General features: G+C 35.9%; 1 protein-coding gene across 1 annotated transcript in view; it reads right to left on the bottom strand.

Annotated features, from left to right (window-relative positions):
* Positions 1-497: 497 nt before the first annotated feature.
* Ermp1 (endoplasmic reticulum metallopeptidase 1) overlaps positions 498-25,650 on the bottom strand; it is a 43,620-nt gene continuing 18,467 nt past the window's right edge. The window contains 16 exon segments of the mRNA XM_053743300.1: positions 498-2,970; positions 2,972-3,067; positions 3,151-3,245; positions 3,248-3,313; positions 12,715-12,830; positions 13,350-13,576; positions 15,571-15,723; positions 18,572-18,636; positions 18,639-18,761; positions 19,227-19,256; positions 19,259-19,324; positions 19,327-19,399; positions 22,283-22,401; positions 22,404-22,502; positions 23,983-24,141; positions 24,144-24,194. Of these exon segments, the coding sequence (XP_053599275.1) occupies positions 2,902-2,970; positions 2,972-3,067; positions 3,151-3,245; positions 3,248-3,313; positions 12,715-12,830; positions 13,350-13,576; positions 15,571-15,723; positions 18,572-18,636; positions 18,639-18,761; positions 19,227-19,256; positions 19,259-19,324; positions 19,327-19,399; positions 22,283-22,401; positions 22,404-22,502; positions 23,983-24,141; positions 24,144-24,194 (1,607 nt within the window). The 3' untranslated portion in view covers positions 498-2,901.

Below are 25,650 nucleotides of genomic sequence, written 5' to 3'. Positions count from 1 at the left end.
GAAGTTGTCTGGCCATTTCACCTTGAAGGAATACACTTGGAAAACCTGAATAGAGTTCTTTGAATCAGAAGTGTGGGTTCTGTTTTGGTGAGTGGTGCTACCCTTCCCTTGGGTGAGATTAAGTGGTGGGTTACTTTCACTGAAAATTTCTTCTCTCTCTCCTAGCCCTACCTCCCCACCATCATTTGCCCTTTCATGATTTTTTTTTTTTCCTTAATGGAGATAAAGCTCCTAAATATGCTACAATTCAACATTTATCAAATGTCATTTCAGTTTCTATGAATTCAGATGCACCTTCATTCCAAGATATAAAGATTTCAACTGAAGTAAATCGAGTTACTCATATCACTCATTGAAATAGTAATTATATCCACATAAATCATCTAGGTCTTTCAGCAGTAATTAAAGGCTATATAAACATGAAATAACTATGAATATGGGGATAAAGCATAAGCAATTAATAAAGATGTTTTTCTATTAAGAAGTATACCAACCAGTATGTTAAAAAGTTTATTCAGTAACATTGTAAGGCAACAATTAATCCTCAACAAGTCAGCAAACCAGCAAAAAACATGGACAGACGCAGTCGTCTTCCTATAGCTTCCTGAGTCAGCAGGCTAGCTTGTGTGCCCCACCCCACCCCCAACCCTTGGTGGTAACATCTAGAGTATCCTACCATGTTAATTATATCTGCTAAACTGGGGGAGCAAATACCATGCAACAGTCATTCTAGATCACATAAGAACTACTTTGAAATCAATTCTTCACACTTTCCCTGAATGTTACAATACTGTGCTACTTTTTAAGTCCTGTAGAAAATGCTTTTGTTAGAGTTTTTAAAAGACCCTTTTAGAAATAAGTTATTCAACTGATCAGATAAAGGCAGGAGTAGATCTAACAAGTTTATTAGTCCAGAGGTTGCTACATGATACACTATGTTTACTAACAGGACCATGAACACTGTAATTACTTAACCATTTCTGGCATTAAAACAACCTCCCAGAATATTAAGCAGGCAGTAAGATTAAGTGAGCATCTTGTTCCTGGCTGTGCACAATATCAGAGTTCATAATGCTAAATGAAACAATTGTTTGCATAGAGAAACAACCCCAAGCAAAGAGAAAAACCATGATTATTACTAAAGGAGAAACAGTAGCCTTCCCCAAAGGGGGGGAAAAATCACAGAGAACAACTCATAGTGTCCTCAACATGGTGTTTTACTTTTTTCTATAAATAATTTCTAATACTCTAATATTAATCTATTTCAGATTAACCACAGGGACAGACTACTTTATTTTGAAATTCATGGAGATATTATTACTGTATTATTTTTTCTCCACACTATGATTCTATACAAGCTATAAGCCCTGCACACCTTATGTACTACATGGCATATGCAGCAGCCAGACACTTCTAGCACTGATATTGATAAAATGATTTTTACTAAGTCCAGGAAAGGCAATGACTCCAGTGTTAATGCACATGAAAGTTCTGGCCAAAGCCCTGCTGTCTGCATGGGCACAGTTTTTTAGGAAGTCATAAATTAGACATATGAGGAGCATGATTTAGAGAGCATATCGTACACTCACACAAGCATTTTCAAAGAAAGTCATCTCCTGTGATGCACACTTAGTATGTACTTGCTACTCAATCTCAGGGCCACTTTTCAAGAAGCATTCCTCTTGTTCCTGCATCACCTGAGAAGTGTTTCTTTTTTGTTTACTATGGCTTTCTTTCAACTGGTATTGGCCTGTGCTTGCTAATACAGAATTTGTCCAACATGTCTTAATGGAAAAAAGCTTTTAATTTACCAGTGATCTCACCAAACCCTACTGCTGCTGTGTTATATACCTCACAAGGTAGACCACCCCCTGTCTTCAAAATGAAAAGCACATTTAAGACCTAGTGCTGCCATGATACAGGATTTGAACACTAACAGCTCTAAGTACAGTGGTCTCATTTCCCTGTGAGCCACAACTTCAAGTCTCAGGAAAGCCAGTCTCACTGGACAGTAGTTACCAGGAAATTATGCAACTGACTAGAAAACAAAAAGGACCAGTGTATCAATAAAATCATCCTAAAGGATTAACTTTGTATAACAGAAGACTCCTACAAAACAGAATATTTGTAAAATACCCACAATTCCCCATTCTCCCCACAGCTTGCACCCCAGGCTACATGGGCAATTCAGTGTTCTGAGGAAGGATATTTCGGGCTGTATACTTCCACAATTTTTCTGAACCAAAAGAACCCATAAAAACCTATAGCAGATGCTCCCCTTCTCAAATTGTAAAGATGGAGGCAGGGAACACATTCCAGAAGACAATGGGAAACCACCTCAGGAAAGTAGCAAGGCAACAGTCTGTTTGGCCAGCTCAGCCTAGGGCTCACACTTTCACAAAGCACACTCTAGAGGCTGCCTGAAGAAATACACTACTTAGGCTTCCAGAGTCCCACCCTTCTTCTACAGTCCTGTGGGAGTCATTGCGAAACTAAATGGTATTTTACCTACCTCCACTCATAAAACAAATGATCTTGGGCTTTAACTAGAAATTAACTTTTGTCTTATTAACAGTGAGTCTGACAGTCTAAATTTTGTTGATCCTAGAGGGACAGCTACTGAACTGGTGTGTTGGCTCTTGTCCTTAAGGTCATATAAAATGACTATATGTGTGTAGTGGCTATACCCACTTGTGAGTACCAGAAAATGGCATTTTTGAGCATCAAATAGATACACCTCACATCCAGTTTAACCCACAGAGTGCTTGACCCTAAACAGTGTTAACCCAAAAAGCTTTTTGAACATATGCTCATTAAAATTCATTGACTTACGTTACAAATATCCATGTAACTGTCACATGGAGTATCCCCTGGGCATGTACTTAGAGCTCATCCACAAGATTAAAACACAAAGAGACTGTAGGTGCACACCCAGGCAGAGGGAAATGTCCAATCTGGGAACTTCTCCTTCCAGAGTGTCTAACTGAGGGGATCTCTTGTCTTCCCCAGATAGATAGTGGGCAGCAAGGGCTACAGTAACCATTCCTTCAGGCTGTTCTTCTAAGACCTGCTGAAGAAAACCAGTTAGTTCTTTTGAAGCCAGATTACTAAATTCAAGGTTCTTGTTAAATATCATATGGAAATTCCCACCTGCACTTCTATCCAGAACTGCCATGCAGAGGCCTGGAGTCCATGGGAGTAAAATACAAAATAGTCACCTCCTTTGCTTGTGACTGGGGTGCCATACCAAGAGACCACTGAAGAAGTTTTGACCCTTTGAGGGTTCGAACATAGAATGACATATGGCTTGGTCCTATAAAAGAAAGGAAAAAAGAAGGTTAGATTCTTTTAAAAGGCATCAAGAAAAAGCAATTAACCCACCTCCCAAACCATACTACAAAGATGCCTGCCTTTTATCACTTTAAGTGTATTCACTACAGACCTAATGGAGGCCTACCCGTTTGGACATATGAGTTGTTATCAATAAGGTTAAGAAATGAAGCACAGCAGAAGAAAGGGCAAAAAAATCTAAACAAGAAAGCTTGTTGTTACATATTGACACTGTTAACTGCTGCATGACATTAGGAAGTCACTTAATTTCTTCATCTATGAATATATTTTTGAGAGGAATATATTAGAAAAAGCATGTGAAAGTTGGGAAGACTGCAAAGTGCTATAAAAGTACTGAGTGAGGCAATTATGAATTGAGTTGTAATTTTCAGCAGTTGATATTAATACATTAAAATAGTTCATACTAATTTTTCCACTTAAAGCAGTACATTGGAACAGCACCAGGTACTTCCAAGAAACTACAACAGTGGTTGTCAAACTCAAACTACAAATAAAACTTAAAAACTATCCCTTCGGCCAAACGTGAAGATAAAGTCAACTCAAATTTGACGTAACAATAAATAAATAAATAAATTCACATGCTCATGCCTGCCCTGTTCCTGCTACAAGTCTTTGTGGCAAGCAAAGGCAGGCCAAGTAAGTCCACCCTAAATCTGAGAAGAGCACATATCCAATTAAAGCAAGGTTTATGGGAAGCTACTTAATTTTTGAACTGATATTTGAACTAGCAGTTTTCAAAAGCAAAGCTTCTATGGAGAAATAAAGCAAAAAAGAAAGAATGCAGGGGTGGGGAGGGTGGTGGTGAAAAGATAAACAAAAAGGGCAGATCTGTGGTCCAGCAAAACCAAAGGGAAAAAATTTAAAAAAAAAAAAAAAATGGGAAGAAATAAAACCCATCCATACCAAACAAATTTAAAATTTTACTAAAGAATTTAAACTTGGGTTATACTGACAGAAGAGGAACCCACTGGCTAGGAATTTTACCCAATAACCACAAAAGTAAGGAAGGAAAAGACAAACAGGTCTATACAGCTATTAGAAAAAAAACAAAATGAGGACACAGCTCAAAACAACCATTAGGTAAAAGAAAACTAAGTCAACATTCTAAACTAAATATGGTCACATTTGGAGCTGTAAAAACAACACTATAAATCAGAAATTCTAAATCTTAGAAGTATACAAATACAAGGAAAAATTTAAAAATTGATTGAACTTATTTCTTTCTAAGGTCTAGAAAAAGAAATGGAAGAAAAAGTTAGACTAAATTACAACATGCCCAACGTAAAACTGACTCCAAATCGAAAGAAAGGTAGCAAAGTACTAAGAGAAGGAAAAGGAAAAGCAAGAAACAGAGGTCCAAGAGGGTAAGATGGAAGGCAGGTCAAAAGAAGCAACATTCATTTAATTTATATCACTAAGAAGAAAAACAAAACAATGGAACATAACCAATATTCAAATCTATAATCCAAGAAAAATGTCACAGTAATAAAGACCGTTTACACATTAAAAGATCTTACTGATAATCTTATAATAACCCAGACTGCAAAGACCTAGAGACAAAATTTAGCAAAACCATTAGTTTTCAAAAAAATGTTTTTCACCGGTCACTATGGCATAGGCCTGTAACCACAGCAATTCGGCAATTGAGACAAGATGGCAACTTCAAGACCCACCTCAGCAACTTAGTGAGAAATAAACCTGACAGCAATAAACTGCCTTCATACTTAACAAAAAAATAAAAAAAAAAAAACAACGTGAGAGGACATAATAATAGACTGTCCCCAATGAACAATACCAACAAAATCTAGATGAGGAAAACTTTAAAACATTCCTGTAAGACATAAAACAGATTTGAACAAAGGATAAGACACTCCCAATGGATGGCTAGGATGACTCAATATCAGTTATCCTGAAGTTAATTTATGAATTTATCATAGTACTCCAAAAAATAACAATAAGCAATAAGTCTTATATTGGAGTTAGACAAATTATTACTAAAGCTCATGTGGGAAAACATGCAGAAATAACATGGAAATAATGAGGGGAAAAAACTACAGCAAATTTAACTCTTCTAATCATTAAACTTTATAAAGTTTCTATAATTGAAAGTGTGATAAATGGTGCACAATTAGATCCATGCAACACAGTCAAATAATTGTTGACAAAGGCAATAAAGGAACTCAATGGGGAAAAGTGTTTCAAACAAATGGTGCTAGGACAACTAGATATCCATAGAGAAAAAGGCCTTGAACACTACACCTCACACCATACACACAAAATTAAGTGGTCAGAGGCCTATAAAAGCTAAAGCCATAAGCTTCTAAGAGAAACAGTCTATCTTCATGGCCTCTGAATAGGCACATTTTTTTTTACCAGAGAATATCCTGATAAATGGGGCTTCATAAAATTTAAAATGTCTGTACATCTAAAGACAACATTAAGAAAATGAGTAGAAAATCTTCACAACATTGTGTATCTCATGAAGGCTTTTTTATCTAGAAATACAAAGTCTTACAATAGCAACATAATTTTTCAAAAATGGGAAAAGACATGAAAGAAACAAAGCAAGGTATATGAATGGCCAGTAAGCACTTGAAACATGTTCTACACTATTATCAGAAAAATGCAAGACATACACCCCACTAGAAATAATAAACTGAAAAAGATCATGGAAAGGCGAAATTTCATATATTACCAGGTGGCAGTGAAATATAGAACAACCTAAAAAATTAAACGTAAGTCTACCTTATGAACTCAGCAATTCTACTATATATTTATCCAAAAGAATGGAACACCCTATTCCCCCACAAAAGCCTTATACAAGAATGTTCTTAATAGCTGTAGTCGCATTAACCCCAAACTAGAAACAATTCAAGTGCCTAATACAGGGGAATAATAAAATATGGAGACCTTTGTACAATGACTACTACTCAGCAACAGAAAGGGAAAATTAAACACATAGCTGAAACCTCAAAAGCCTTGCTTAATGACTTAGACCCAAAGAATTACATACTGAATGATTATATTTAAAGTTCAAGAATGGGCCAAACTAACCTATGAAGGGTAAAATCAGAACAGGCATTACTAGGGTCAGAGACTGGAAACATGCATTAAGGAACTGGGCAATGGGAATGTTTTGTATCTTCATGGGAATGAAGGTTTCATGAGTAAATATATGCTTTTACCAAACTAATGAAACTGAATAAAATCTTTATATTTTCAAAGAAGAACTAATGCCAAGACTCCTCAAAGTATTCCAATGAAATAGAAAAGAAGGGAACCCTTCCCAACTCATTCTATGAAGCTAGTATTACCCTGATAACAAAAGCAGACAAAGATACATCAAGGAATGGAAACTTCAGACCAATATCCTTAATGAACATAGATGCAAAAATTCTTAACAAAATCTGGCAAATCACATACAAAACATATAAAAGATAGTACACCATGATCGAATGGGGTTCATCCCAGGGATGCAAAGTGGGTCAACATCCAGAAATCAATAAAAGTAATTCATCACATCAATAAAGTTAGAATCATATGATTATTTCAATAGAGGTGAGCAAGAAGCATTTGATAAAATACAGCACCCCCTTCATGCTCAAAACACTAGAAAAAATAGGGACAGTAGGAACATACCCTCAACTCTTGTAAAAGGCTATCTATGCTGAGCCCAAAACCAACATCATTCTAAATGGAGAAAAAACTAAAACATTCCCTCTAAAATGGAACTAGACAGGGGATGCCCTCTTTCACCACTTCTATTCAACATCATCCTTGAAACTCTAGCCAGAGCAATTAGACAGACCAAATAAAGGGATATGAATAGGAAAAGAAGAACTCAATATCACTGTGTGCAGATGACATGATTCTATATTTAGAGAAGCCAAAAATTCCACCATAAAACTTCTGGAATTCAGCAAAGTAGCAAGATATAAATCAACACTCATAAATCTAATGCATATCTATTCATAAGTGATGAATTCTCTAAAAAGAAGAATTAGGAAAACTACCCCATTCACAATGTCCTCAAAAAAATTAAAATACTTGGGAATCCATTAAACAAAGAGGTGAAAGACCTCTACAATGAGAACTACAGAACACTATAAAGAATGAAATTAAGAAAACCTTAGAAGATGGAAAGATCTCCCATGTTCTTGGATAAGCAGAATTAATATTGTCAAAATGGCCATACTATCAAAGGTGCTTTATGGATTCAATGCAATTCTGATTAAAATCCCAATACATACCTCATAGAAATAGAGAAAGCAATCATAATATTCGTTTGGAAAAATAAGAGTACCCAGAATAGTCAAAGCAATCCTGAGCAGGAAGAGTGAAATAGGAAGGATTCACAATACCAGACCTTCAACTATACTACAGAGCAACAGTAACAAAATGGCATGGTATCGGCACCAAAACAGACAGGTAGACCAATGGTACAGAATAGAGGACACGGAGACCAAACCACAATAAATACAGTTTTTCTCATACCAGACAAAGGTGCCAAAAACTGCAATGGAGAAAAGATAGCCTCTTCACAAATGGTGCTGGGAAAACTGGAAAACCATATGCAGCAAAATAAAATTAACCCCTATCTCTCATCCTGCACAAAACTCAACTCAAATGGATCAAGGATCTTGGAATTAGACCAGAGACCCTCACTAAAGAGAAGAAAAAGTAGGCCCGAATATTCATCATGTCAGCTTAGGATCAGACTTCCTTAACAAGACTCCCAAAGTGCAAGAACTGAAAGCAAAAATCAATAAATGGGATGGATTCAAACTAAAAGCTTTTTCTCAGCAAAGGAACAACCAATAATGTGAAGAGAGAGCCTACAGAATGGGGAGAAAATCTTACCACATATACTTCAGATACAGCATTAATCTCCAGAATTTATAAAGAACTCAAAAAATTAACACCAAAATACAAATAATCAATAAATGGGCTAAGGAATTGAGCAGACACTTCACAGAAGATATACATTCAATTAACAATACATAAAAAAGTGTTCAAAATCTCTAGTAATTAGAGAAATGCAAATCAAAACTACTCTTAGATTTCATCTCACTCCAATTAGAATGGCTATTATCAAGAATACAAGCAACAATCGGTGTTGGCAAAGATTTGGGGGAAAAAGATACACCCATAATCGCTGGTAGGATTGCACACTGGTGCAGCTACTCTGGAAAACAGTATGGAGATTCTTCAGAAAACGTGGATGGACCCACCATTTGGACCCAGCTATCGCACTCCTCAGTTATACTCAAAAGACTTAAAATCAGCATACTATTGTGATGCAGCCACATCAATGTTATAGCAGCTCAATTCACAACAGCTAGATTGTGGGACCAACCTAGATGCCCTTCAATAGATTGACATGGATAAAGAAACTGTGGTATATATAACAACAGAATATTAATCAGCCATAAAGAAGAATAAATTATGGCATTTGCAGGTAATGGAAGGAGTTAGAGAATACATGCTATGTGAAAATAAACCAGTTCCAAAAAACCAAGGCCAAATGTTTTCTCTGATAAGTAGATGCTGATATGGAATGGTTAAGGGAAGAATGAAGGAACACTGGATTGTGCAGAGGGAAATAAGAGGCAGGGGAAAGGAAAGATGGTGGAATGAGACAAACATCATTACCCTATGTATATGTATGATTACACAAATGGTGTGACTACATCGTGTACAACCAGAGAAATTTAAAGTTGTACTCCATTTGTGTACAATGAATCAAAATGCATTGTGCTGTTATGTATAATTAAATAGGAACAAACAATAAAAAAGATTATTTTACTGTATGTAAACCAGGTCTTGAAAATACATATAAATAAAGGAGAAAGGCATAATTGAAAATACTTTTCAATCATGAATATTCTAGGCAACTTTTTTTTTAATTGGTACTTTCTAGTTATACATAACAAAGCAACTTTCTACCATGTGAGTGGTACTCAGTAAAGAGAGTACAGAGCAGGGTTGGGGATGTAGTTCAGTGGTAAAGTGCTTGCCTAGCATAAGTGAGGCCCTGGGATCAACTGCCAGCATTGCAAAACTTAGAAAAGGAAGTACAGAGTAAACAGCTATTACAAGTGATCCTAGAAAAACAGAACCAACTGAATGTATATAGAGGCCAAGGAGGTGGGTATTTATTTTTTTAAATTTGTTCACCTGATTGTGGAGGCTGGCAAGTCCAAAATTTGCAGGAAAGGCCAGCAGGAACCCCAGCATACTCATGCTGCAGTATGAGTGTAAAGGCAGTTTGCTGGCTGAATTCCCTGGTAGTGATCTCCTTAAGGATTTCATTAATTGGATGAGGTCCTCCCACATATGGAAGTCAATCTGCTTGACTCAAAGTCCACTGATTTACATGTTAATCTTATCACAATTATTTATTTTACAGAAACATCTAGAAGAGCTTTGACCAAATCTCAGGGTTTCATGGCCTAGCCAAGTTGACACATAAAGTTAACTGTCACACTTCCCAAATGTCACTAGAAAGGGAAACAAACAATCCTTGTTTGCTTATTTTCAAAAATACCTAGTAGTCATGCAAAGTCTGTCAGCTTCTGAAGATGAGACATATTTCCTGTCATATATTTCTCTTCTTTCTCAAGTATCTGTCTCCCTACTAAGAGAAAAATGCTCCTGTAGATTGCTTATTTAGGAAAAATAAAACTGCCAAACTAAATTATTCAGTGCATCTGGAGTGTCCTTTATAGTACTAACTGGATGCCAAGGATAGACAGAGAAACCACCCATATCTGCCTCCCTTGAATTCTAACAGAAAACAAAAACACAAACTAAATAATTAGTGCTACCACAGAACTGTACAAAAGGAAGAAAAAGTGGAAGGATGGCACTTGCTCACTTTGATAGAGAGGAAGACCAGAGATATCTTCATATCCCACAAAGCAGAAAGGGTAGAATTGGGGTAAAAGGTGCTACCAAGAAAGTATCATTCACTGAGGTCTTGGCGGGGGTGGGGGGCTTCAAACATACACATAGACCAGTCTACTAAAGACATGAACTGCCAGAGTTTCAACCTGTTCAGCAGGCAATGGAACTTCAAGTTTAAGTAAAGAAGCAACATTATGAAATCTATTTCTGAAAGGATAAACTGTCAGCACCATAAAGGATATCCTTGCAAGAAGACTTGCCAGCAAAAACATCAACAGAGAAGGTGAAAGAGCTAACTACTAGTTTTAAACATGGAATAGGGAAAAAAAATGTACCAAGAAAGGTAAACAAAATCATAATATCTATCTATGCCAATTCAAATGCTATTATGGATCTAACAATGAACCAATATCTGACACTACAAAGTTTTTCAACAGAGTTCCCTAAAAGTCGTAACTAACCTCATTTTCTTTTAGGAAAATTATAAGCTCCTAAGTTGCCAGTTATTGTATAAATTTGATGAGGAAAACCACATGCAACTACTGTAAAGTTTAAGTGATGGATCGAAGAAAAAAGTGTCATATGACCTACCTGTGCTTCAAAGGTCAAGTTCATAGAACCCCAGGGAGGAAGAATCAAGAATGCTATGTTATAAAGCATCAGTGCTACCCAAGCAGTCCAGTGTTATTTGAATGTGGACTTGCTAAAAGCTCTACAGCAACCACTAATTAACATGGATATAACTGATATTCTAAGAGAGTAAATAAAAACAGAAAATACAAAATGCTCAATTAAAAAACTTCAGAAGACAGGTATAATATAGGAGTAACTTAGAGTAACATAAAGGAAGAGCACTGGAAAAGAAATAAGTGAAGATAAAAATTTTCTCATTTTTCTTATTTTAATTGATCTAACAGATAATAGTTTGTTCTACATAATAGTGGCAACAATATATTTTGTTATGTATGGTTACATGATTACATCTGAATGACAAAAATGATACAGGGGAAACACAGGAGAAATTAGGATTATTTTATTACAAAATACTTATACTACCCATGGCATGGTAGAATATTATTTGAAAGTGGGTTTGGATCAGCAGTAAATGTACATGGCAAACACTAATGCGACCACCAAAAAAAAGCTTAAAAAGAAGTATAACTGAAGCCAGGCATGGTGGTGCACTCCTGTAATCTCAGAGGCTGGGGAGGCTGAGGCAGGAGGATTGGAAGTTCAAAGCCAGCCTCAGAAAAAGTGAGGCATGAAGCAATTCAGTGAGTCTCTAAATAAAGTACAAAATAGGGCTGGGGATGTGGCTCAGTGGTTGAGTTCCCCTGAGTTCAATCCCCAGTACAAAAAAAAAAGTACAACTGAATGCTAAGACAAGAAGAAAATGAAATCATATAAAATGCTCAAATTGGGGCTGGGGATACAGCTCAATTGGTAGAGTACTTGCCTCACAAGCACAAGGCCCTGGGTTTAATCCCCAGCACCGCAAAAAAAAAAAACTCAAATTAAAACCACATAAGGGGAGTCGGATGGTGGCTCAGTGGCAGAACGCTTCCCTAGAACGTGTGAGGCACTGGGTTCAATCCTCAGACCCACATTAAAAAATAAAAAAATTAAAACAGTATAAGGCAAAAAAAAAAAAAAAGAATGGAAGGCATAAACAGGAACAAAGAACAAGGGCAATAAATATAAAACATAACAATATTATTTATATCCAAATATCAATAATCACTTTGAATATCATCTACATGTACCAATTAACAGATTTTCAGAATGGACAAAAAACAAGACCCAACAAGAAACACACTTAAAATAGACAAATAGATTAAAAGTAAATGAATAGGAAAAATATACAATGCTATTATTAATCAAAAGAAAGCTAGAGAGCTATATTAATTTTAGACTTCAGCACATGGAAAATTATCAAGGATAAATAGGGGCATTATGTAATAATAAAGGGTCAGTTTTATAAGAAGACACAATCCTTAATGTATGTACCTAACAACAAAGCATCAAAATAGGAGAGACAGGATACAGTTGAACTGAACAATATCAGCAATCACATAGATCTAAGTGACATTCATAGAATCTTCAACCAATAGTAGAATACATTCTTTCTAAAGCACACCTGGAGCGTTCCATAAAAGACCACATCCTCACTATGCAGCACACCTTAGCAAATTCAGAATAGAAATTATGCAAAGTATGCTCTCAGATCACAATGAGATTAAATTAGAAATCAATATCAGAAAACAGCTGAAAAATCCTGAATTATTTGAAAATAAAGAACATACTTCTAAGTAACAAATGGGTCAACAAACGTTGTCTCAAGGGCTGGGGTATAGCCCAGTGGTAGAGCACCACGGGGTTTGAGAGGAAAATATACATGCAACTTATTAAAAAACTTAAGAAGTGAAGGAAAAGAAAAAAAACTGAAATCTGACTTACCTGTTGCTTCAAATGTCAACTTTATAGAATCCCAAGGTGTCTGTTCTTTGGATATAAGTCTGAAATGAGCAGGATTTCTTGGAGAAACTTCAGGGGCAGGCAGATACCAGTTTTTCCTATTTGGAAAGAGAGCTTCAATATTTGGCATGACTTACTAGTTGACAGCTTCTATAATTCATGAAGGATTCATAATATATGAACACATCCTTAGGTATGGAAAAAAAATGAAAGATATGATAACACCAACTCATCTGAACCCAGATTATTATATAATAAAACTTTCCCAAAATAAGAAGAGAGGAGTTACATAACTGATCTTGAATCCATGATGCACCCTATTTCTTCTAATCTTTTCCTACCAAATAAAAACTTCCTAGAAATAAAATCTGAGATTGATACTTAACTGCTATCTATTAAATTAACTAGAAGGGTCACCCTTTTTCTAACTACTCACATTTCTAAACTTTTTAAATTTGAAAAAATTTAAGAAGAGTGAGAAGACTCTTTATCTGACTAAAGAAACAGAGAAGTTTTATAATGCTAAAAAAATAGTATAAATAGCACTTGACTTGTGGGTTGAAGATAAAAGTTTATAACAGGGTGCTGACAGGACTTGAGAGCAAACTAGCCCCTACTTAAGCAGGAAAGTAATGAACTAACCTGATCAAAAGTGCACTGGAAGATACCACGGGAACCCACAAAGGGGGGCATTCTCCTCACAGTGAGCCCGAATGGTGTCATTGATTTCAGGAACATGAGGGGTTATGTGAGACATTCCAGTATAATCAAACCCATTAATCCATATTCCAGAGTCTCTTTTAACTATGTTTCCTTCCAAGTCATGAAATGTTCTAGTCATATGCTGCAAAGAACAAGACTTATAAGAAAACTCTTTGAATAGTTCACCCACATTCCCACTCCAAATTAATAAAGATTATTAAGTATGACCACACCAAGAAATGTAGGTAGCAAAACACTGCAGAGGGGTGAGGGAGCTCAGGGTTACTAAGTTACTGCTATTTTTTTTAACTGGATGATGAATATTTAGATGATTTTTATTTACATTTATTTACATTTATTTACATTTATTTACATTTATCTGGGCTGGGGAGATAGCTCAGTCGGTAGAGGGCTTGCCTTGCCCTGTGTTCAATCCCCAGCACCACAAAAAAAAAAAAAAAAATACATTTATCTATTTAAATTTTACATTAAAAATGTTTTGGCTGGGCACATGGTATGTGCCTACAGTACCAGCTAAGGAGACTTAGGTGGGGAAGATCACTTCAGGCCAGTTCAAGATCAGTCTGGGCAATATAATGAGATACAGTCTCAAAAAACAAAACAAAATTCTAACCTATTCAGATTTAAAAGACTTGAATTACTAGAACTCATTTTAGAAAAGGATTTAAAACAAATACATCCTAAGCACATTCACATCCACACTCATTTCCCCTCAGTGTGTTACATGAAGCTAATCCGTGCACACAGTAACAAGAATCATAGCTCAACACTAGATGACAAGCTTGTGCCTAATAAAATTCTATGAAAGGGCACCACTCTCCATTTGGAATAGCTCTATTAACAGCAGTAATCAGCCTAAAGAATATGAAACAGGAAAGAAAAAGGGTTGCATAGGGCAAAGTGTGAAAACTGCAGCTAATGGGTAAAAATAACCACCAAATAAATAAAGTTCTATGGAAACAGTCACACTCACTAGCTTAGGGTATAGCTGCTTTTGTTCTATAAAAGAAGAGCTGCAGAGACTATGTAGCTGACAAGGCCTAAGATATTTATTACTTGCCCCTCATAGGAAAGTCTACCAACTTCTAGCACAGAGGGAAAAGAGAACCCCAAAATGAATCACAGCAGGACTTTTTAAAAATAAAATCTGTTTTTTCCTAAATACTACTGACATAATTATAAAATAAGCATGTCACTGAAAACCACAATGAACTCCCTAAAAATTATTTGTTCTTCACTAAATATTTTAAATTACAAAATTCATATAAAAATCCATCAGTGTGCCCTTTAGGACTATAAAAAAAAGAATGTTTAACCCCTTTTAAAAATTGCCTCTCTTAACTTCAAGTAATTTTAATTTTTCCAGTCCTTGAATAATTATCCAGGTTGTGACTCCATGGGCATTCTGTTCAGTCACTCCACCACCTCTAAGGCAGAGAACATGTAAATGAAGCTACAATCTTTATACTACAAGCTCTAAAAAGTTTAGAGAAAAACCTGAAATCTTAACATTCTAAATTTCAATTTAATAATATCAAAGTTATTATTTTCATCATTACATATTACTTTGAATGCTATTTAACCTCAACTTTACTAGCAATTTTTAACTATTTTATTTTGCTAGTTAAGAATTTAGTTTTAGGGGCTGGGGTTGTGGCTCGGTGGTACAGCACTTTCCTGGCATGTGTGAGGCAATGGTTTCAATTCTTAGTGCCACATGTAAATAATAAATAAAATAAGGTTCATTGACAACTAAAAATACATTTAAAAAAAAAGTTTAGTTTTAATCAGCCTGTAGACATTTTTGCAATCTGTATTTCTAAAAGCTCATTATTCTGATATATTTGCTTGTTTTTGAGTAGTTTTACAATTTGAATAGTAATAAAAACAACAAGCAAGCATTTACAATTCTACCTCTTAGGAGAATCTAGCTAATAAGAATGCCCCTTGATGGTCAGTCTCTTCCTCACTACCCAAATACACCAAAGTCAAGAACAACTAATTAGGTCAATAGCAGAAAAGTCAGTTGAGTTTCCTGTTCCCTATTGAAGCTCAAACACACAACGTGAACTTCCTCTCCTGAAACTCACACCATTTGTGCAAAATTGTTCTTACCTGAAGAAAAACTCTTTTGGGCTTTGGATTAGCAGGATTGGAGCTGTACGGGAAAAAAGTTCCACTACAAACAAGGAGGAAGGTAACTATACACACCAAAGTTAGAGTTAGCATGGTTTTTTTTGTGCTTCTGGCAAGGTAAATGAAGTTAATCTGAAACAAAAATAGAAAAATTAAAAATTCATATCACTGGCAGAAAGGTGTTTTTAACTGTATTTTAACAAGTATTATGTAACAGACAATGAAGAAAATTTATCAGCAAGTGATAATATACTCTAACACACAATTTAAAAAAGCACTAATTCTAGTGAATTCCATCACAAGTCAAAACCTAGATAATGAACAGATGCCTCCAATTAGCCAAGATGGTGCCTTTTGACAGGTAACCAGAAAGCAATAGGAAAAAGATTGAGCAGTGTTCCTGTGCTCACTCAAGCCAAGAGAATGTAGATCTGACACCCGCCAAGTCAGTACCTTATTTTATTTCTGAGTCTATGAATGACCTGTAAAAGTTAACACTGCACTGCAGACACCATTGAACTGTACCAAATGTTATGGTATCAAGGCTTTCACTAAAATACCAAAGATAAGCTTTTTAAGATTAAGTAGTAAAGTTTCAATAAAACTCAAATTCCACCCATAATGCTTTCATAATGTAGCAAAGAGCTAGATTCACATAAAATAGTATTTAGATGTACCTTCAAGGACCTGCATTTGAGGGGGAAAAAATGCATTACAAAGCAATTCTGTCCCTTTGTGTTTTTCAACACAAAACAACAAATCTGAACTTGGGCAGTAAAAGTGAATGGCTCAGTCTTAAAGCTGGCATCCATAAATACTAAATAACTTAGCTTTTTCATTTTAATCAAGTCACTGAATGAAAAACTACAGAAAACACAGAGACTCAGATAGGTCCACAATTCCCTCAGGGGTTTGAAGTGATCTAAAAGTCATGTGGAGAAACAATGACCTAAACCCAGCTGTCACTTTTGCTCTATTCATCTTATTGCCCACCTCCAGGTTCAGTAAGTAGGGAAAAACATGAGAGTAAAAACATTTTTGTTCAGATGAAAATGAAAATTTAAGGCCAGGCAAGGTGGAGCATGCCTATAACCCCAGTGACTCAAAAGTCTGAAGCAGGAGGCACACAAGTTTGAAGCTGGTCTTGTAACTTAGACCTGTCTCAAAATATAAAATTAAAACAAAAGGGTTGAGGATATAGCTTAATAGAACACCCTTGGGTTCCATGCCCAGTACTGGGAAGAGGAAGTGAGAGGACTTTGTGATTAATTCAAGTATTTGGGACTAGGTAAGTTCAGCTTAGTGATATTACAGTGCTTGCCCAGCATGCATGAAGATCTAGATTCGATCTCCTGTATTGTTAAAAAAAAGCCTTAAAAAATAAAGAAAAATTAAGCAAACATTCATAATCTACTAGGCAGAGTTAAAGAATTTTCATTTCTATGGTATTCCAATACCCCATTCAAGGTAATTTCCAACAAAACAGTTCCTTTCCTAGGTGAAGGGAATTGCTTATATACTGTGAGTACAGAAATAAGACAAAGCACCCTGGAATTAAAGCAGTGAGCTAGCAAAACACAATTTGTAACCCTGTTTGCTCCTCTACCACCTAAGAGACAACAATATGTAAAATGCATTTCCTTAGAAAGTTTCAAATATCCTGCCAAGTAACAAGTTTCCCTCTCCTGGAACTCCCCCCACCCCGCTGTGGCTGTGGTTTCTGCCATTCTCAGGTCAGCTACTACCAAAGTTGTCCTAAAACTTCACTTCAAGCCATCATTTCCACATTCAAGTTCCCTCTTGCCTAAATCACAAGGTTCATCTTCTGCCGGTTCCCCATCTTCTACAACATGTTCCCCATGTTTCATCATGACAGTAAATGGAATGGCAATCACCAAAGAAAGAAGAAGAGGAAATCCAAATGTGTTTGGATTTCATGGTTTCGACTTTAACAGTTCTATCTTAAACACTGCACTGTATGTCACTTTAGGTTCCTAAATGGGTACAAAATAAAATAACAAGAAGCATAAGAAGGACCCTGAAATGTCAAATGTGTGCTGATGACTAAGCTGTTTCTAAGTCTCCTTCTGATCCCATTCCTAGAGGCGTCCCATTTCCACTCTCATCCAATCAATATAACTATAGGGGCACAGCAACGTGTAACCTTAGGAAATCTAATTAACTCATCACTTGACAGGAATTTATTGCTTCCTAAAATAATTTATTAAATCCCCAAGGACTGAAAGAAAAGTTCTCTGAAATAAGAACTATGTTCAATTCTCCATTAATCAAGAATAAATTCTCTATTAATAAGCCACTACAAAAAAAAAAAAAAAAAAAACCACAGTGGGCATGATGGCAAAACACCCATAATCCCAGGAGACTTGGGAGGGCAAGTTCAAGAACAGCCTCAGCAACTTAACAAGGCCCTGTCTCAAAATAACAATAAAAAATAAAAAGGGTTCGGGATGTGACTCAAGTATTTAAAGCACCCCTGGGTTCAATTCCCAGTGCCAAAAAAAAAAAAAAAAAAAACAAAGGCCACTGTTGTTAGTACTGTTGATAATACATAAGAAAATGAAGAGAATGATAATCCAAGGCATCACAGAGCAGCAGGGTGGTGGTGGTGGTGGTGATGGTGGTGGTGGTGGTATTAGGATTGAACCCAGCGGTACTCCACTGATGAGCTATATCCTCAACCCTTTTTAGTTTAAAGACAAGGTCTCACTAAATTGTCAAGGCTGGTGTCAAACTTGGCAATCATCTTACCTCAGCCTCCTGAGTCATTGAGATTATAGGTACATACCATCATGCCTAGCCCATTCTACATTTCTTACATAAATGCATAGCCATTCACCATTCTTTTGCCTAGACCTTTCTCAAAATATAAGCAACATTATTTCACAGAATCTAATATGACTAAACTCATCACATATTCTCACATAAAAATAAAGAAGAAAAAGAAACATTTTTTTCTTACAAAATAGGAAGAGAGAATCATGGTACAACCAGCCAAAATGGATGCCAGCACAATATCAGGTGGTATTCCGAACCGCTTCTCCCAAGGATAGGAGTAAACATCTCAAATACTGCCCAGATGAGATACAGTGCATAAAGATAAGGAATAAACATCCCTAAAAGGTAAAGGGCAAGAAATTTTCCTTGGGCACCTAGGGGCAAAAAGAGAAATAAAACATTTATCTATGAATTGTAAGTGAGATGCAGATTTTAGTACTAGTACGTCTTGGCACCTAACAAATTAGATTAGCTGTAATCTTATCCTTTAGGTACATGTTGTCTACTGAGACAAGACACTTTCACTCAAGATAAAATACACCTAAGTATTTAAATATACAGGTAATATATTAGTATGTGTTCATAAACATGCTAATGGGTTGGGGGTATAAGGTATAAAATAAAAATTTGCCTGGTATGAAATTTTTTAAATTTTTATTTTTTACAGACTGCATTTTGATTCACTGTAGTGGTATGAAATTTTTAAAAGATAGTAACCACTTGAAAAGCCTATTCAATAAGACAAAAAAAAAAAAAGAAGAAAGAAAAAAATAGTTTCTGAAAGTTTTATATATTTTAAGGTATTTTCCCCATTTGTATTAAAACTAAAAATACCCTACCATGCTGTTTAAAGTCCTTTTGCAGGCAAGCTTTGTGAGCAATGGAAACGCTACCCAGACTGCACTGATGAATGCAGAGCAAAGTCCTTGATAAGTAGGGTTATGAGAAAACCACAATGCACAAACAATGAGATGTCAAAGAACACTTCTCCCAGATACTGGTCATTGGCAGTCTGAAAGAAAAAAAAACAATAATAATAACTAGTAGTCTCATTCATGAGTCATTCATAAGATCCTTATTATGATACAACTTCTATTGCTTCAGAGAGCTACATTTTGTTTAAGCAGGGTCTATTCTTTAAACTGAAAAACTTGATAAAGGTCCCTCCTACCAGGAATAATAAATTATTGCTGCATAGGAAAGGGCAATTTAACAAGATGAAGTGAAAGCACTATTCCTCGTATCTAATCTGTGCTTTTCTTCCACCAGGCAAATAAAACCTTTGGAAATTTTCCAGAATTAAGAAAGGTATCTCCTGCAAACAGTCATTTTTCTAAGCTTTTCCTGTTCATGGCAACTTCCAAAAACTGTTCAGGCAAACTAGAGAAATGACCTGACCTACCAAGGAATATTATCAACTGCTGCAGCACCACCAACAGCACACTTGGAAAACTGCATGCCCTTTGAAGCAATAGCCACGTTGGGTTTGCCTTGATTTTCCTGAGTCTTTTCTATTCCAACTTATCACTTTGCCCCTTCTTGTATTACTGATGTTTTCACACTATAAAATTTGAACCACCATTTTCGTGAGACTTGAAGTCCCAGGACTCCTATACAGCACCTGCACTCTTTAGAAGGTTTCCTTATGAACTTATACTTAAAAGTGAGTGCAAGAGGGATTCTATTAATGCAAACAAAAAATTATAATTACAGTGCATAATTACCAAAATGAAAATACCTATCTTTAAGTTTCTTTTTGCCTTCTCATTTCTGTTTATCCTAGAGCATGTTTGTTTAAGGGACCCTACCTTCCAGAGTTCAAGATTTCCTGGCATATGTTTCCCAAAGAAATGTGGTTCATTTGACAACTCCCTCTTGCAAAAGAAGATAGGCTATAGTTGTTGAAGACTTAGGTGTTCAACAGTGTTGATCAGAGACTTGGCATTTAAAAAAAAGGAAATGATTCTGAGAATTCAATTTGAAACTGCCACTCAAACATCAAAGAGCTAAGCAATGAAAACTGAAATAACTGAAATATTTTACAGTAAGTGCCTAAACTACCAAAAATAAAACAAATATCCCTCAAATCTATTTTTATCATCACCTCTATTTTCACTACCACTCCTGCCTTATTCCAATCCACTATATATACTGTCAATCAGAATTTTCTTCCTAAATCACAAAATTTCTCTGTTCTGCTAAGAAAATTTTAATGGTGGTCACATTGATTTTTAGGGTCATGCTCCAACTTCACACTGGCCAACTTTTCAGTCATTATGCTGTAATATTCTCTTCACCACACTGGACTTTTTACGGTGACCCAAATTATCAGGTCATTCCCATCTTTGTGTGCTCATCACCTGTTCACTATCTAGTAAACTTCAACTCATGCTTCAAAAACCTCATCAAATGTCATGACTTCCTTCATGACTTCTACAAGCAAAATTCATCTCTTCTGCCCTGTATTCTTCTAGCGTTTGTATTGTCACTCTATTTCACCTTGTCCCACAATGGACTGCAATCATAGTTCCCATCTATTCCCAAATAAAACTGAGCTCCTCAAAGAAAACAAATCACATTCTCATGAATCTCTACATCACCATGCAGCAGTATGATACCATGCCCACTGAGTGCTTAAAGAATATCAGTGAAATGAAAATGAAATACATTATTCTTCCATTGTGTTTTCAGCATCAAATATTATGATCAGACCATTGAAATTAGTGAAAGTAAATAGACTCTTATTAAGCTTTCTATCCCACTCCTGCCCCAATCAATAATATTCACTATACTCTGGTTATACACACCAGCACCAAGAATAAGATGGGAAACTAAGCCCCATGGTATGATTCTTTTGGAAACCAAACCACTAAGACAAAAACATGAGCTCAACTGTAGCAGATGGCTATCCTCAAAGAACTTTCTTCGATAGGCCCTGATAACATGGACGGGTTCCTCAGACCTCTCACAACATTTACTGAACTCAGGCCAAGGTTCAGAAAACAGACATCCTAGTGGAAGGCTCCTGGACTGTAGTCTTACATATCTCCTAATCCCCCCACCAAGACAAACTGAAGGAAAAAACAAACAAAAAAAAGCAGTATCTACCAGTTATCTTGAAAAAAGGAGCTAAGATTTTTTTTCCCTTTAATACACTTAGAAAATCGGAAACCATGACTCTCAATGTACTTCATTTTTAGTAATGTTATTTCATAATCCTAATTCTCATTTTACCAAATTTACACAGTGGAAACCATAACACTATGACAATATTTTCTGTTAAAATCTGTATAAATCATTTGGAACCCTATTTCCCTTCCCTTTTTCCATTAGTAATGTGTCTTTAACTCTGATAACATACATGCATGCCTTAAAAATTTTACATCAGCAACATACAAGTAAAAGAAAAAAATGAAAACTTTAGGTGCAACACTTTTATGCAACAGTACTTGCTGTATGTTAATGCTGTATGTCAGACACTGCCTAAACACAGGAATACAGCAATGAATAAAACAATTTCTGCCCTCGTGAAGTTTACATTTCAGTGGAGAACAGAGATATCCAAACAACCATAACTGGTGAGCCCAGGACAGGTTGGTAGCTATTAGAGCACAGTTACAAAACTGCAGAAAATGCAACAGAGACAGAGTGCTGTACAAACAAGCCTTGTTGTCACCACCATCCTAAACACTGTTTATGGCACAGCTTTCATTTGAATTCTGTACAACTTAGAATAAAAAACCTTCTAGCAAATTAACACAGTTGTGGAAACATTTTCTGTACCATGCTGAACAATTTCTGAGAGTTTGAAAGACCAAACAATGAATCCCACTTGAGTTTGTCTTCTTTTCCTGAAAGCAGCAAAAAGAAATCAATAAATATGCCTAACACTTACCACATAATAAAATCTTTTTGCAAGGGTATGTATGAATATTATTTTGGCTACAGCTGCAGTTCCATACAGACAAACGGAGACATAGAAGTGGTTATACCATGAGAGAGACTGTCCAATAAAGAGATGAACACTGCTATAATGAGCACCGTAACAAGGCTAGTGAACCAGCTAATGAGAGTGATGCCAAGTCCACACAAGAAGTCTTTCGTGTAGTTAACAGCTAATGAAGAGAAAACAAAAAGTTGAGGTCACTATCTTCATCAAGTCAATTACATAACCAGTTAGCAAGCTAAAGGGGCAAATGTTTATAAATTCACCACCATGAGTGAAAATTACTGGAATGTCCTAGTGTTGAGGACTGTTAATTAAACACTAGAACTGGGAAAAAGATCAAAGAATATCATCAACAAATCAGATATCTTCTAGATTCATATATACCCTTACTAGGGAAATAGGTCGTTTTAATTTTTTTTTTTTTTTTTTTTAAACTGGGTATTAAACCCAGAGGCATTTAACCACTGAGCCACATCCTCAGCCCTTTTGATTTTTATTTTGAGACAGGGTCTCACCAAGTTGCTCAAAGCCTCACTAAGTTGTTGAGGCTTATTTTGAATTTGTGATCCTCCTGCCTCAGCCTCCCGAGTCCACTGGGATTAAGGTGTGTACCATCGTGCCTGGCAATTTGTTTTAATATTTTAACACCTGAGGGATGCTTTGTGTACCAAAATATTAACCAGGATAGTAAAGTTCCATATAAAATTTGGCTAAAAGAAGCTAACAAAAGAAAGGGAAATAGCATGGGAAAATAGTTAATAATAAAAAATTATTTAAATTGTTGCTAAATATTTTATTTTGTAACAGTATGTGACACCTTAGTCTCAAAAACATTTCAAACAGAAACATTTCAATGAGAAGGAACCAATTTAACCAAAATAATTTGTTCACACTTCAGAACAGTATACTCTTAGTTGACAGTGTGGTAAAGACTTTTTATATAATGAAACTTTTCATTAAAAGTAAATCTATAAACAGAGCATGGAGGCACACATATAATGTATAATCTCAGCTACTCAGAGGTTGAAGCAAGAAGAATACAACTGGAAGCCAGTCTGGGCAACTTACCAAGACACTGTCTCAAAATAAAATAAAAAAGGGCAGAGAGTGTAGCTCAGTGGTAAACACTTGCCTAACATGCATAAGGATCTAAGTTTAATCCCCAATATTGCAAAAAATAAAAAAGTCAATTTCAACAATCATTTTTTAAGAGCTCCTATGTGACACCTTTATAGATTACGTTTATGGAGTAAAAATGTACTTCACCAAGACTTAAAAGCAATATCAATTAATTAGCAATATCGATTAGCAATCATATTAGCAATAATAGTAATTAATACTTAATTAGCAATATCGATTTAACATTTATTTAGCTATCTCTTATAATATAAATTAAGCATTATTTTAAGATTTTTTTAAAATTTTTTTAAATTGTCAATGGATCTTTTATTTTATTTATTTATATGCAGTGCTGAGAATCGAACCCAGGGCCTCACACATGCCAGGCAAGTGCTCTCCTTCTGAACCAAAACGCCAGCCCCTTTTCTTAAGATTTTAATGTCCTGGAAAGATATAAGCATAGTAACTAAAAACAACTTTAAGCAAATCCTACAACAGTATTTGCAGTTTTAGAGGCAAATACTTACTCTTATGTTTGGGTTGCCACAATTTTTTGCCAAGGTAGAAAACAACAGCCATCACCACCATGTAGTTTATTATTGAGCCAACACGAGATGGGTAGGCAATGACAAACAGGCCAAGTACATCAAAGAAGACCATGTTTCCATGTTGATACTCAGAAGCACAGCCAGCATATCTGATGTAGCTAGATATTTAAGAACTGCTAAAATGTTGTCACCTATTAGTAAAGAAAGATAACAAAGTTGAATCAACTATTTGAAAGCAATTTACATGTAAAGCAGAAATAAGTTATCTTATTATTTGAATAATGAATTAGCTAGGAGTCTGGCACTGTGACCCACATCCATAATCCTAGCAACTGAGGCAGGAGGAACCCAAGTTTGAGAACATACTCAGCTACTTAGCAAAACCCTGTCTCAAAAAATAAAGAAACTTTTATCGAAATATGACAATAAATTTTATGGATTTACATCTATTAAAAATAAATAAATAATAAATAAATAAAAGGGCTGAGATGTAGGTCAGTGGTAGAATGCCCCTAGATTTAATCCCCAGTACCACAAAAAAGAAAAAAAAAAAAAAAAAGTAGCTGTGCACACATCTGTAATCCCAGCTACTCCAGAGGTTATAGCAGGAGAACCACAAGTTTGAGGCCAGCCTCAGCAACTCAGCAAGACCCTGTCTCAAGACCCTGATGGCACATGTGGTGCAGTGGTAGAATGCTTGCCTAGCATGTATGAGACCCTGGGTTCCGTCCACAGCACTGAGAAAGAGCAAGAAAGCAGGAAGGAAGGAAGGAACTGGTATGAAGTGAATAGACAGTTTCCTACCATCCTACTGCTCACCCCCATTTTTCTTACTAAATTTCAAATAAGGTCCATATTCCCTGCCTCTGAATTTGAAAGCAGTCTTTGTCTTCTATTAGAACTATTCAGTTTTGCAAAAAGCTCTAACACAAATTTGTTTCATCAAGCTAGTTCAAAGACCCCTGCATCTTATCTCTCAGAACTCAAGGACTGCTTTCCCTCTCCACTGCCAATATAAATAAGAATCATTTTCCACCTCCCACCGTAGCCAATGGCACCACATTTCCCATCAGCTAGGCTTTATACTTTGTCATCTTTGCTGCTGTCCACCTGATTTATCCCTTCTATCCAACTTGTCAAGTATTGCTGAATTTACATTTTAAATGCATCTAATTTTCTATCCTTCCCCTTTTGTTTCTATCTTTTGTCAACATAGTCTATGTCCTCTACATTCCACATGAAACACTGTCCAAACAGTTCATCTCCTGGATCCTTCACACTATCCACAATGTATCGCCAGATCAGCAACATTTAAAACTGTCTTAATGAGTTTATTCATGAACTCAGGACTTCAATGACTCCTCATCCTTTGGGATCTTCTTGATTTTTAAAAAGCCTACAATTTTTCTCTTATAAACTTACCTCATCTCCCTATTTCTATTTGAAAATACTACTTCCATTCCAGTCTGATAGCCTCCTCACCAACAGCATCCCACACACAAACATATTCCACTCATGTTGTGCTTACTTGGAACATCCTCTTTTCTCTGGTAGGCCAAATCCTACCAACTCTATGGCTCAGCCTCAGATTTGTATCTTCTCACTCTGGATCTTTCCAGAAAGCACTTTAACTCCCTGACTTTTAAG

Source organism: Sciurus carolinensis, chromosome 14, assembly GCF_902686445.1.
Source record: "Sciurus carolinensis chromosome 14, mSciCar1.2, whole genome shotgun sequence".
Classification (NCBI taxonomy): Eukaryota; Metazoa; Chordata; class Mammalia; order Rodentia; family Sciuridae; genus Sciurus; species Sciurus carolinensis.
The sequence above is the reverse complement of the archived record's forward strand: the minus strand, read 5'-3'. Positions and strand labels throughout refer to the sequence as shown.